The sequence below is a fragment of the Balaenoptera acutorostrata genome, chromosome 11 (assembly GCF_949987535.1).
Source record: "Balaenoptera acutorostrata chromosome 11, mBalAcu1.1, whole genome shotgun sequence".
Taxonomy (NCBI): Eukaryota; Metazoa; Chordata; class Mammalia; order Artiodactyla; family Balaenopteridae; genus Balaenoptera; species Balaenoptera acutorostrata.
The window spans coordinates 62,228,521-62,241,558 of NC_080074.1; the positions used below are offsets into that span (position 1 = coordinate 62,228,521).

Genomic DNA, 13,038 nt, shown 5'->3' on the forward strand with positions numbered 1-13,038 from the left:
GTTTATTTGTTTGTGTTTTGTTTTGGTTTTTTCTTTCAATGTGACTGCGCATGCTTGAAAAAGGGAAGCAAATCCAAGATCCCAAATACCGTGCAGAGCAAACCGCAGGCCACGTTACGGATCGACTTACACTGCGGAGTGCCCTCATTTCTGCACACGGTCGGCTCCGCCTGCAGTTTCTTCTCTCAAACGCCAGGTGGAATGACTGGCCGGATGTCGCCACAGAGCTGGCAGGCGGCGCTGTGGCGCCCGGGCCGACCCTCAACTTTGCAATCACTCTATCCTTGGCAGAGCGACTCGTTGGTCCGGGCCGCGCATGAGCAGAGCCTTCCTTTCGCTATTCCCGCCCTCTCCCCGCCTCTCTCTTGTCTTCTCTGCCCTGGGAGCAGGTAAGGCCTTGGGCCCTCGCTCCCGCCTTGCGCCGCGCACGCGCGCGGGGAGACCACCTCGCGCCAATGCGCTGAGATCCTTACCTTGCATGCTCCCACCTGGGTCCTCACGCCCTCCCTTACCCCCCCTTATCCCCGTGCCTTAGGGCTGCCCCTTCCGCGTGCCGGTGACCTCCAACCGCGCGGGCCTGGCGCCATCTTGGATGTCTCGTGGGTTGGGGGAGCGAGCGTGCCTTGGAGCTGGCGAAAGTCAAATCCCAGGGTACTCATTTCACCTGTCTCGACTCATCCTTTGCAAACGCTCTTTTCTCATTCTCTTGCCTTTTCAGAGCTGTCCCAACCCCCAAACTCTCCCCTCCTATCTCTGTTTTCTCTTCTCATCCTGACTCGTGCTTTTCTTATTCTGAAACCTCCAGACTTTTGGCCCCAGGACCTCAGGTGCCGAACAATGGAGATTGTGGATCTTCTCAAGACACCACCCCCTCTAGTCAGCACCTCTCGATTTAAAAAGCAAACCTTGAAAGTGGTAGAAATGAACAGAACAGCCAAAACACGCCTCCATTCAGACTGTGGCCTGGGAGAGCTATAGCAGAAAAGAGGCCGGTTTCTTTGGAACCACTGATTGTCTCTCAGCGCCGTTCTTTTCCTTCCACTGCGGTGAAGTTGGGAATCGTGGGCTGACAGTGAGGTTTTCCGTTAGAGGCAGGAGGCCTAAAAAGGGGTGGGGCCAGCATGGGGTAGTGCCAACCGGCCAGCTTTCCTGTCAAGGGTTTACCGAGAGTCCCCGGACTCTGCCCTCGAGAGGAAAAGAAGGTTAAGAAAGGGAACGGTTAAGTAGCAGCCCTGTAACTCCTTGGTCCATCTACACTGAGGAAGAAACCCATGAATCTGGGTAGTGCTGTTGCCCAAGGTGATATTGGTTAACAAGTGCAGACTTGGCCAAGGCTAGGTGGCCAGCGGAGGGGTCGCCACTTCATGCAGGCTCCCTTCAAGTGCCACATCAGGCACTTTCCATATGTTATTTCATTTAATCCGCCTAAGAACTACATTTTACAAATGACGGTATTGAGGTTTTGTTGCCTTGGGAAAAAAACAGTCCTCCCTTTTTTAAAGCTTTAAAGAAATTTTGGATTTTTGACCCAAGAAAACCTGAATAGCCTGGCAGCACAGTTAGGTTAGAGTTAGGGTATGGGCAGAAATCAGAGTTCTAGACAGGACAAGAGTTGAAGACATCCATTAATCTAAAAGTAACTAAGATTCTGCATTCAGAAGTGTAATCTGGGAAAGTATTAGTCCAGCTTATTCAAGGAAGTGTCATTTAACAGACCTAAGTAATCACTGAGTGTTTCAACCTGTAGCATATTAGAAAGCATTACGAGTGAGAAGAGTTCAAGTCCTGGCTGTACCACTACCATAGTTTCAAGACTGGTTTTAAGAACATGCTATGTACCTAAGAATCATTTGAGAAGCTTCATTGAAATAGAGGGTACTTGGGCCTTATTCCCAGAGATCTTGACCTGGAAAGTCTAAGGTGGGACCCAAGAGTATGCATTTTTTTGGTTTTTTTTTTTTTTTTTTTGGCCACAACTCATGGCATGCAGGATCTTAGTTCCCTGACCAGCAATTGAACCCGTGCCCCCTGCGGTGGAAGCCCAGAGTCCTGACTACTGGACCGCCAGGGAATTCCCCCAAGAGTCTTTAAAGGGTAATATTTTTAGGCCCAAGCAATGAAGCCTTGAGAAGAGTTTCTTTTGAGTAAGAGACTGAGGGAAACTTAGGCAAAAGATGCTGGGGAAATTCATCTGACAACCCCAGCATGAGGCTATGGAAAGGGATAACAAGTCTTTTTTTTTTTCTCTCTCTCTCTCTCTTAATTACTTAATTTATTTTTGGCTGCATTGGGTCCTCGCGGGGCGTGCAGGCTTTGTCTAGTTGTGGTAAGCGGGTGCTACTCTTTGTTGTGCGCGGGCTTCTCATTGCAGTGGCTTCTCTGTTGCGGAGCACAGGCTCTAGGTGCGCGGGCTTCAGTAGTTGTGGCACACGGGCTCAGTAGTTGTGGCTCGCGGGCTCTAGAGCACAGGCTCAGTAGGGCTTAGTTGCTTAGCGCACGGGCTTAGTTGCTCTTCGGCATGTGGGATCTTCCTGGACCAGGGCTTGAACCCGTGTCCCCTGCATTGGCAGGAGAATTCTTAACCACTGTGCCACGGGAAGTCTGGGATAACAGGTCTTAAAGCTGGGACCAAGGAGCTTCTTGTTCAGACCAGGAGAAGTCACTTGATTATAAGGAAATCTTAGAAGCTGTGTGGAGGAAATCCTGACTTCAGGGTTCTAATTCCATCTCTGCTGAGACTTGAGGTCAGTCACTGCTCTCTGGGCCATTTAAATTTTCCAGAGCACCTTTTCTGCTAATAAGGATGTCCTTTGGTAAGCAAGGACAATATTGACAATGCTGCTTCTGTAATTGCAGCTCTCCTGCCACGGCCCTTCAGCCCCTGAAAATGTACGCTTGCACCAAGTTCATCTCCACCTCCTCCTTGGTGAGTACCTGCCTTTTCCAGGAAAGTTTTTAAGGAGAGGCATCTTGTCTTTTCCTTCTCAGACCTTGTTCTTCACAGCTGGGCGCTTTGCTGTGCTAGCCTGACAGGAGAGAATGAATGCTTCCCAGGCATTCCCCGCTTCGTGTCCCATGAAGGCCAGTTAATTCTTCTCATCCAACTATATTAGAAGAAGAGTATAAATGAGAACCTAGGCTACGATCAGGTTATTCCTATCCTGAAACTCTGTGTTCTTGTAAACTGGAACCCCACCAGAAATGGTAAACATGAGTTAAATTGCCTAAGTTGGACTGAGTATGCACTGTGTACAGGATCTTGTCCTGAGTGTCAGAGAGCCATAGCTAGGAGTTCCTTCTGGAAGCTTAAATTTGGGTGGGAAGCTAAAATACACATTGGGAAAATATTTGACTCAGAAGCAACAGCATGGAAGAAATTAAAATTATTAGATAGTGGAGGCAATTGGTTCATTCACTCGTAAGTGAAAAGGAGTGATGCTGTTAGTAGGTATTATTTATTGAGCACTTACTGTGCCTGGCACTGAGTTTACCAGTTTGTATACATAATCTTATTTGCTCCTCAAATCAAGCCTGAGATAATGTTATTCCCATTTGATAGATGAGAAAACAGACTTAGAAAGATTTAAGTGACTTGTCCTAAGATCACACAGCTGATATAGAGCTAAGATTTGAATCTAGTTATATTTGACTAAAGCCCTGGCTGTTAACCACCATGTTGTCTGCTTTGGAGACACTGGCTTGGAGTTAGTCAGAAAAGGCTACCAGGATGGGGTAAATTTTCAGCATGGATTTTTGTGCCTATTTTCCGGAAGGGTGTGTTCAGGGAAAGATGTTCCAGTCATTGGCTTCCTTCTAATGGGCTGGCCATTACCAGTGTATGTATAAATTTCTTGCTGAGCGAAGTAAATGCTTCTGAGGTTTAAATTTCTTCCCGTTCTCAAGGCCTGTAAAAGGGTATAGCAAGGGTAGGTAATTCCTTCCAAAAGGAAGTAGACTTTCTTCCCTTAAATCAGTGGAGAAGCCTAGGAAGCAAGAGAAATGGTGCTGTTCTTGAATCTAGAATTTGCTTAAAAGTAAAAGAATAATTCCAGATTTTCTTTTGAGATTCTAAGTTCTAGCGAATGAATGGGGCATCTGAGTAACAATTTGGGGTGGTTCTAAAACTCCTCTCCACAGCCTTCCTTGACTTTCTTGGCCTTGTGTTATTCCCACTAGATCAGGAGAACCTCTCCACTATTGAACCGATCACTGTCTGCAGTGGTGCTGAAACAACCAGAGACACTGACAGATGAGGTTCGTTGTAAGTGGAATTGGGCCTGTGGGGGAGGGGGAGGGGTGGGGGTTGGGTGGGGAGGGTTACCTGACAGAACCAGTAGGGGGAGTGCTGAGGACTCCATATATGGTACCCTAATGTTCCAGCTTCTGCCACTGGCAGCGCATGTCCATGTGTGCTGCTGATAAGTGCCGTTACTTGACTTAGTGTACTGACTTGAGTTGGGAGCATTTAGTCCCAGGAAGATGATCTCCTCAAGGCATCAAGAACAGGCTAGGGCTTCAGTCTTACATTTCTAAGACCGTACCTGAATCTTGAAGGTATTTGACGTCCACCTCTTGCATTTAAAAGTTCTGCTTGGCAACATTTTAGGGAGTTTTCCAGGGAGTTAAAAGATGTTCTGTATGGGGGAGAAGCAGTGGGATTTGATAGCATAAAGGGCTTAAATGGTACAAAAGTTTCCGAAGCGAAAAAAGGGTTTCCTAAAAACTTTCTACCTACTTCTTCACAGAGCCACAGCAGCTTGGCAGCCCCACATCCCCTGACCACCTCACTTATTCCTAGCCGCGGTTTCCAAACCAGTGCCATTTCAAGGGACATTGACACAGCCGCCAAGTTCATTGGAGCTGGGGCTGCCACAGTAGGGGTGGCTGGCTCTGGGGCTGGAATTGGGACTGTGTTCGGGAGCCTCATCATTGGTTATGCCAGGTAAGATGGGCCCACCATTGGCTCTCTGATATGTTTCCAAAGGTCTGGGCAGAGACTGGGGTTCTAGAGCTGCACTATCCTATACAGTAGCCACTAGCCACCCGTTGCTATTTGAATGTAAATTTTAATTAAAAGTACACAAACTTAAATTTTGTAACTTTTAACGTAGCTCAGTGGCCACATGTGACTAGTGGCTACCATTTTGGAAAGTTCTGTTGGACTGCTTTGGTTTAGAGTAGGAGTCATCAAACTAAGGCAGGATGTCCATATCTGGGCCACAGCCTGGTTTTGTATAGCTGAGCTAAGAAGGGTTTTACATTTTTAAAGGGTCATGAAAATAAAAAAGGTAACAGATACCATATGTGACCCACAAAGCCTAAAATATTTGCTATCTGGCCCTTTACAGAAAAAGTATCGTCCCCATCCCGTTCTCCCACCCTCCCCCGAGTCTAGAGCTTCAGTCAGCATAGTGGCTTCACTGCCGTTGTCCCCATCCCTGGGAATTCCCCCGTCACTCCTGGGAAAACTGCCTCTGCATCCAGCCCCATGGCTCCTTGACACTTGGGACTATTTGGTCCCCACCAACTCTGGGCAACTCACTCACTGTTAGAACTAAATTAATCCTTTAGAGACCTGCAAGTTCTCTTAATGTCCTTGGGGAAATAGGTTATTTTTTAGGATTTGTATGAAATAAGAAACTTCTATGTCCACAGTTCTGTTAAAAGCTCGTGTTGCTTTAGCTTATCCATCAAGGCTTCCAGAGGTGACAGAGTAAGGGAAATAGAAATTATATACTGACTTTCAAAGTTGGGAGGCCTTTATGCCATTTTTTAATCATATCATCTAAACCTCACAGACCATTTGTAGCCCAAAATCTTTTGACTATTTTGAAATGAGAGAAGTTATTTGTCTCTCTGGCTCCCTTGTCCACAAGAACAGTGTTTTTCTAATTGTGTTACATAAAGCCCTAGGATTCTGAGGGTATACCCCAGAGACTGTCTTAGAGAATGAAGGGGAAACCAATCAAGACTTTCAAATCCCCCACTTTCTTTACAATTACACTTTAGATTTATACATTTCGTATTTTGGGGTTCTGCTTACAGTTTGGAAACACTGGTCTGATAGGCCCTGCCACTCCAGATACCTCTTCCATTCTGGTTGAGCCCTGGATAGTTGTGTCCAGACCCAGGAGTCTTAAGTTATGAGGAAGATGTGGGTGATCCAGTAGAGGCAGTAATGTTTGTACCTGGGCTATGTTATAGAATTTTGGATTGTCCACTCCCCTTATTCATCTCTGTAGAGCCCTTGATGTATCAGAGCAAGAATTGGGGCATGATGTTGTCATCTCATTACATAAGATGTTAGCTTGAGGTAGAGTCTCCCTGAGTCCACCTTTAATGTTTGTCCTTTTCTTTGTGCAGACTAGAGATTCAGTCTTTTCTCTTCCCCTTCCCCCAGGAACCCTTCTCTGAAGCAACAGCTATTCTCCTACGCCATTCTGGGCTTTGCCCTCTCAGAAGCCATGGGACTCTTTTGCCTGATGGTGGCCTTTCTCATCCTCTTCGCCATGTGAAGGAGCCGTTTCCACCTCCCATAGTTCTTTCTCCCGTGTCTTGTCTGCCCTGTATGTTCCTTTTCCTGTACCTCCCCAGGCAGCCTGGGGAAAGGGGTTGGCTCAGGGTTTGACAGAAGGAAGACAAATAGATACTGTATTAAAAAGATGTTTCTTGAGTCTCCTGTGTATATTTCTTTTCCACAGTTGGCTGAATGCCTTGGTGAAAGTATAAGGCCTGGAGGTTGGTGATGGTTCTAAGCTCAGCATGGGTCTGGGCTCACTTATTCTTCATTCTCTATGTTGGGAAAGCTTTATTCAAATTAGTGCTCCTTTTTAATAATCTTCACCTGGGATGGCATGTTACCTTGGAGAACTGGGTCAGTAGCAACTTACAGTGCTGGTTTAAAATTTTGACTAATTGGCTCTCTGTTTCCACTGCCACTTTCCTGGCTGAGGTCCTCATTGCCACCCACCTGGTCTATTGCAATAACCTCTTAATTGGCCTTCTGCCTCCCATCTCTACCCTCTAGCATTTACTTCTGCCAACCACTGTCAGGTTAATCCTCCTTAAGCATAGGACTGGTTTTGCCATTTACCAGTTTGAAAACAGTCTGACTCAACTTCCTCAGCTTTATTTTTTATTATTCCCAAACACTAGCCAAAGTGGACTATTTGTCATTTTTCAAATATTTTCCCTGCTTTACTGTCCTTAACGTATCTACAGGCCTTGCCCTTTGTCCATCTCTGCTTTCTTTCCCTGAATCTTTGGTCACTTTCCTCTTTTTCAAACTCCCTGTTATCCTGAGAGACAGCTTAAATGCTACCTCTTCTTGCATGAAGGTTTCATCTGGTTTCCATCCACTTTCAGTCAAGTGAGCATTAACCCATATAAAGGGCTGCAGAGCATGTTGCATCCTTTATAATGCTTACTGTGTATGATAAATTGTGGGTTTATGTGTACATGTGTGCCTTATCTTCCAAGTTAGATTGTTAGCTTCTTGGGGCAGGGACTATGTCATATTCATCTTGTATCCCTAGAAGTATGTAGCATGACACAGCAGTATCTTGGTCAAATTTTTAATCATCTGAACCAACCAGCTCACTTCACAAGCAAGGGAACAGACTCTGAGAGATCAAAGGATTCTCCTGGGAACATTTACTAGCAGAGCTGGAGCTAGAGCAAGGGTCATGTCTCGTAGCCCAGGGTGTAAGACTACCACACTGTTGGTCTTGTGGGACTCTTGCAGTGTTGCTGGTGACCATTGTTTTCCCAAGCAAGCAAGAAAGAGCAGAATAAACAAAGATAAACCTTTTCCCTTAAAAATGCCTCAAGAGGGACTTTGGACAGTGGGGTTAGTATAAACTAAAGGATTATTATTTTCTAAAGGCTAAACTTTAAATCTTATCTTACATATGCTTGAAGTCGTGTATAAATTAAAGTCCTTTCATGCTAATGTAGATGACCACAACAGATTTTCTTTTGGTTCAGTCAGTGACTAAAATTAAAGCCCAGGGCAGAGACTTCACCTCAGAGTAAACTGATGCTCGGGAAGCAGGTCACCCCAAATCATTCACCCTTGCCCTTTTGCTATTGTGATCAAGGGTTGAATGGGGTCCTATCCACAATTGGCTTCTAGATTGCTATACTATTCCCAAATAACTATATGCTGGACTTTGGGGCTCTAGGTGGACCTCACAAGAACAGTTCCTCCAGACACGAGTAGGTGGAAGATACGTACATATTTGGAGATGAGGAATAGCCCTCTTTGTTTTGTTCATTTAAGTTTGAACCTCTGGTAGGAGCCTCTCTTGCCAGTCCCCTTACCAAGTCATCAGATCAGAGTCATCTGTGTTTTATTTTTCCCCTTGGCCCTTTCTTTGGGATTGAATCTAGCTGACTCCTTAACAACTCAGGTGCTTGGAGAGAGCACACCTGGTGTTCCACGTGTTCTTGTTCTCTCTGAGGCGAATGATGAGATGGTGCTGCAAGAAGCTTGGAAGCAAATTTCTTCAGGAGTCAAGGCAACCTGGATCCTCTTAGTTTCAGGTCCCAAGAGATTTTTTTTTTTTTTTTTAAACAATGATCAGACATTGATTCTTTTTTAAATTTATTTATTTATTTATTTTTGGCTGTGTTGGGTCTTCGTTTCTGTGCTAGGGCTTTCTCTAGTTGTGGCAAGCGGGGGCCACTCTTCATCGCGGTGCGCGGGCCTCTCACTATCGCGGTCCCTCTTGTTGCGGGGCACAGGCTCCAGACGCACAGGCTCAGTAGTTGTGGTGCACGGGCCTAGTTGCTCCGCGGCATGTGGGATCTTCCCAGACCAGGGCTCGAACCCATTTCCCCTGCATTAGCAGGCAGATTCTCAACCACTGCGCCACCAGGGAAGCCCCCCAAGAGATATTTATTGGCAACCCAAGTTGCCAACAACTTGGGGTAGAGGAATGCTATGTTTTAGTAGAGAGGGTCCAAGAGCAAATCTTCTGAAAGTCTTTCCAATTTTGATAACATGGAATGAAATCTATTTGTCCTTGTAGTTTCAAAAAGATCACATGATTTGAAATTAGGAGATGTTAGTTTAATCTCTCTTCTACTCCTGGCCATTGTGATGATGGTCAGATCACTAACCAATAACTCTAGGACCTCAGTTTTTCCCCATCTATTAAATAGGGATAATAATTCTCATCCCAGGAATTATGTGCATGCACACAGAGGTACCTTGGGTATTTGGAAAGGATGGTGTCATGAAAGTTCAATGTATATTGATTATAATTTGCTTTCCATTCTCCATGAAGCTCAGAGCCTATTACAGGTATTTTATACACAGTTTCTCCCTCTTTTATGGTTGGCAAGTCTGGCCATAAAGCATCTGGAGGAAAAGACCCAGGGATGCTGAAGGCAGAGAGTCTTTGTTCCCTCTTCTTTTTTTTTTTTATTTTAATTTTTATTGGAGTATAGTTGATTTACAATGTTGTGTCAGTTGCAGGCATACAGCAAAGTGAATCAATTATACTAATGTACATATATCCACTCTTTTTTTAGGTTCTCTTCCCATATAGTCGGTTCCCTCTTCTTACTCCTCAGTTTCTTCAATTAGTCATCCTAATTAGAAGAAAATCATGTCCTTTGAAAATCATCTATGTGCTAAACAGCAGTAATGAGGAACCCTATTCCAGCCTCCCTTTCAGGATGGATTTATTAGTTTGAGGCCTTCTTAGGTCATCAGGATGAAAAAGCTGCTCAGGAACAGCCCTGGTGCTTTAGCTTAAGTTGGTGCCCAGGAACCTAGAGGCTGCTCTGTGTCTTACCTCCATTGAAGAGAAATCAGGTGAAGGAATATTCATGTTGAATTCTGAAATAGAAAATGGAAGAGGAGTACAGTGAATATTATCCTGGTCCTACAAGTTTTGAGCAATGAAATTTTGACTTAGTTGAGCCATATCTAAAAATACGCATTTTCCAACATGTATTCTTAGGACACACTCTTGGACAGCTTTGGACAGCTTTGTATTCACACTGTTTAATGAGGAAAAACTAAAACATGGGAAGATTTTGTTTTTTAGTCCCCAAGCATTTCTTAAAATGTCTTTATCATTGAGCATTTACCTCAAGGCACTATGTTAGGACATTGTGACCACAGTAGCCACTCAAGAGGTGGCAGAAGATATAATGGATAGAATACCAGGGATGGAGTCAGGACTCTCATCTCAAACGCTTGGCTTCTCTTATTGGTGTAAACGGTTAGTTAGCGATAGTCTATTCCCACTTCCTTCTTTGCTCCCCCCACCAACCCCAAAAGAGATCATTTCCTTTCATCTTTTGAATAAGTGCTGTGGCAGGCAGAATTTCTTAAATGATCCCCTAAAAATGTTATGCTCTAATCCCTAACCTGTGAATTTGATGAGCTATTTCACCTGTGGTTATGTTATATATGGCACAGTTGACTACGATAGGGAGATTATCTGCATGGGCCTGATCTAATCACATGGGCCCTTAAAAGCAAAGAGCTTTCTCAGACTGGTGGCAGAAGGAAAAATCAGAGACATTTGAAGAAAAGATGCGATGCACTATTACTGGCTTTGAAGTTGGAGGGGACCGTATGCAGTGATTGGAAAGTGGCCTCTAAGAGCTGAAATTGACCCCCTAACCAACAGCCAGCAAGGAAATGCGACCTCAGTCCAACAACTGCAAGGAACTGAATTCTGCCAACAGCCTGAATAAGCTTGGAAATGGGTTCTTCCTTAGAACTTCTAGATAAGAGCCCAGACCAGTCAACACCTTCCTTGACTTTGGATTTGGGAGACCCTAAACAGACAATGGAATCAAGCCTGCTTGGATTTTATGATCTACAGAACAGTAAGATAATAAATGGAATTTGTTTTAAACCACTAAGTTTGTGTAGTTTGTTATGTAGCAATAGAAAGCTAACACAGGTGCAATCTTCCAGTCTGCAAAAGGAGTGAAGTTTCATCTGAATCTTGGACTGAAAAGAAACTCTAAACTTGACTTATCTGACCCTCTGCCTCGTAACTGTGTTGACTCTAACCTAGCTCAGGAAGGCTAAATAAGGAAAGACCTTTATTTTATTTATTTATTTAATTTTCTGGCAAGGCTGTGTGGCATGCAGGATCTTAGTTCCCCGACCAGGGATCGAACCCGTGCCCCCTGCGGTGGAAGCGGGGAGTCTTAACCACTGGACCGCCAGGGAAGTCCAGGAAAGGCCTTTAAACAAAAACTGTATGCCTATAGCTATTTTTACTATTTTTACTATAGCTATGTCATTTGTGTGGAGTAGATATTTTTTTCTCATTTTAACAAATGAGAAAACTAAGACTCCTGTTCAAGAATCATGACTTAGTTCTAAATAGAACAGAATAGAAACCCGTGACCAAAGCTCCTTGCATTATGCCACACCACAAGGTGTGGGGGCCAGGATATCATTGAAGGAGAGGGAAAGACAAATCTGGACAGTTTTTTAGATCTCTCAGTGAAGGAGATGGATCTGTTTTTCTTATAATTATCATCCCTGTTGTAATCTTGCGAATAGGTAGCATTTGCCTACCCTTGTGTTCATTTTACCCACTGCTGGGTAATTTCCTGGTTTTCTGGGTAGGGTCAGCTTAGTTGGCTCAGCTCTGGCCCCAAGATGGATATTTTTAACTATTGTGGATTAGAGCCTTCCAGGAACTGTGTAGCTGCTTTTTCAGAAACCAACTCTGCAGGTCTCGCTGGGGAGGGTGGTTGGTGGCGGGGTGAGGTGGGAGGGGTGATGGTGTTTGTGTATGTGTAGGGGTGATACCTGAGCCTAACAGACTTGCATCCCCTTTGCACCCCTAAGGCCTTTCCATCCACATCTCCCAACAGCTGGAGCAAGGACTTTAAGTTTCCAAAACATAGCTGCAAAGGGTAATAAACACCTAGCCCATAACTCCCCTAACAACAGGAGGCTAGCCAGTGGGGATTTAGCTCAGGGAAAATTTGTACAGTGCAAAGACCCATAAAATTTTCAGAAAGCAACTTGGCTTATGGAGTTGACCAAATTGAAAGTCCCAGAATCCTGGGTTCAAGTCACTTTTGGTTAATTCTTGTGCTTCAATTTCCTTCCCTTGTGTGAAATGAGAGGCACATTTCCTTGAGATGTGCCTCCTGGAGATGTCATAGAATTAAATGAAAGTTGATTTTAAAACTTCTTGCTGGAGACCCAGATCTTGTAAATTGTCTCTATCTCTTCTGTTTCTTAGTTACCAATTTACCAGGAGTAACTTAACACTGGGACTCTCTGCCAGTGCTAAAATTAGACTCCACCACTCTGGGGCTTCCTTTTCTCCTTCTTGCTTTTGTTTTTGGGGCTGGAGGGAAACATATGTGCTGCTGGAGTTAGTGAACTAAAGACTACAGAAAACATTTCCCACTAGAAAACATTGTTTTCATCCTTTTAAAGAAGGAACCTAAATCTGCCCTGGATTTTGATTATTTGATTCACTCCTAGATATGGACCTGGGAAAGCCTCGGAATCCCTGGGGAGTGAGAGAGGGAGGAATAAACAGAGTTGGAAAGGAGACAAGCAAGGCTCCTGATAGCTTCAGCCAGCCTCCCTTTCCCAGCCAGACAGGCTTTATGCCGCTAAAACTGAGGGTCTCTGTCACATCACAAAAGGGCCTGGAGTTACTCCTAAGTGTGCTGACATCTTTTCTGAGGGTGGGAGGCTTCAGGTATTGGACACTTTTCTTGTCCAGGGGTCTGGGGAAAAGGAACAGGCAAGGAGGGAGTCAATCTTTTCCAGCTGTAACCTAGAGAGAAAAGGAACAAATTCTTCACCAGGGAAGATTGTGTAAACAGTGCCTTTGGCTGGAGCCATAGAGTTGGGGAAGCAAAGAAAGGGAGCTTTGTTCTCCCCTACCCCAGCCAGAGCACAATCGTAGAGCTGGGATTGTTTGCTTTGGCAATGGACTCCCTGCTTGAAAAGACTAGGCGTTCCAGAGACCGGTGAGAGGCCTCTGTTGGGTTTCCCACATGGAGCTGAGGAGACGACAACCCCCAGCC

General features: G+C 44.8%; 1 protein-coding gene across 3 annotated transcripts; it reads left to right on the top strand.

The window, feature by feature from the left end:
• The first annotated feature begins 333 nt into the window (after positions 1 to 333).
• On the top strand, positions 334 to 6,674 carry ATP5MC2 (ATP synthase membrane subunit c locus 2). Of its 3 annotated transcripts, none has more exons than XM_007179480.3 (6): positions 338 to 389; positions 2,571 to 2,744; positions 2,857 to 2,926; positions 4,177 to 4,254; positions 4,746 to 4,942; positions 6,401 to 6,674. In XM_007179480.3, the coding sequence occupies exons 3-6, from the start codon at positions 2,888 to 2,890 to the stop codon at positions 6,513 to 6,515; spliced, it is 429 nt and encodes a 142-aa protein (XP_007179542.1). In that variant the 5' UTR covers positions 338 to 389; positions 2,571 to 2,744; positions 2,857 to 2,887; the 3' UTR covers positions 6,516 to 6,674. The 3 variants fall into 3 exon arrangements, with proteins under 3 accessions (XP_028021686.1, XP_007179542.1, XP_007179541.1); XM_007179479.3 differs by lacking the exon at positions 338 to 389 and adding an exon at positions 523 to 651; XM_028165885.2 differs by lacking the exon at positions 2,571 to 2,744 and having other exon boundaries at positions 334 to 389.
• Positions 6,675 to 13,038: the final 6,364 nt, after the last annotated feature.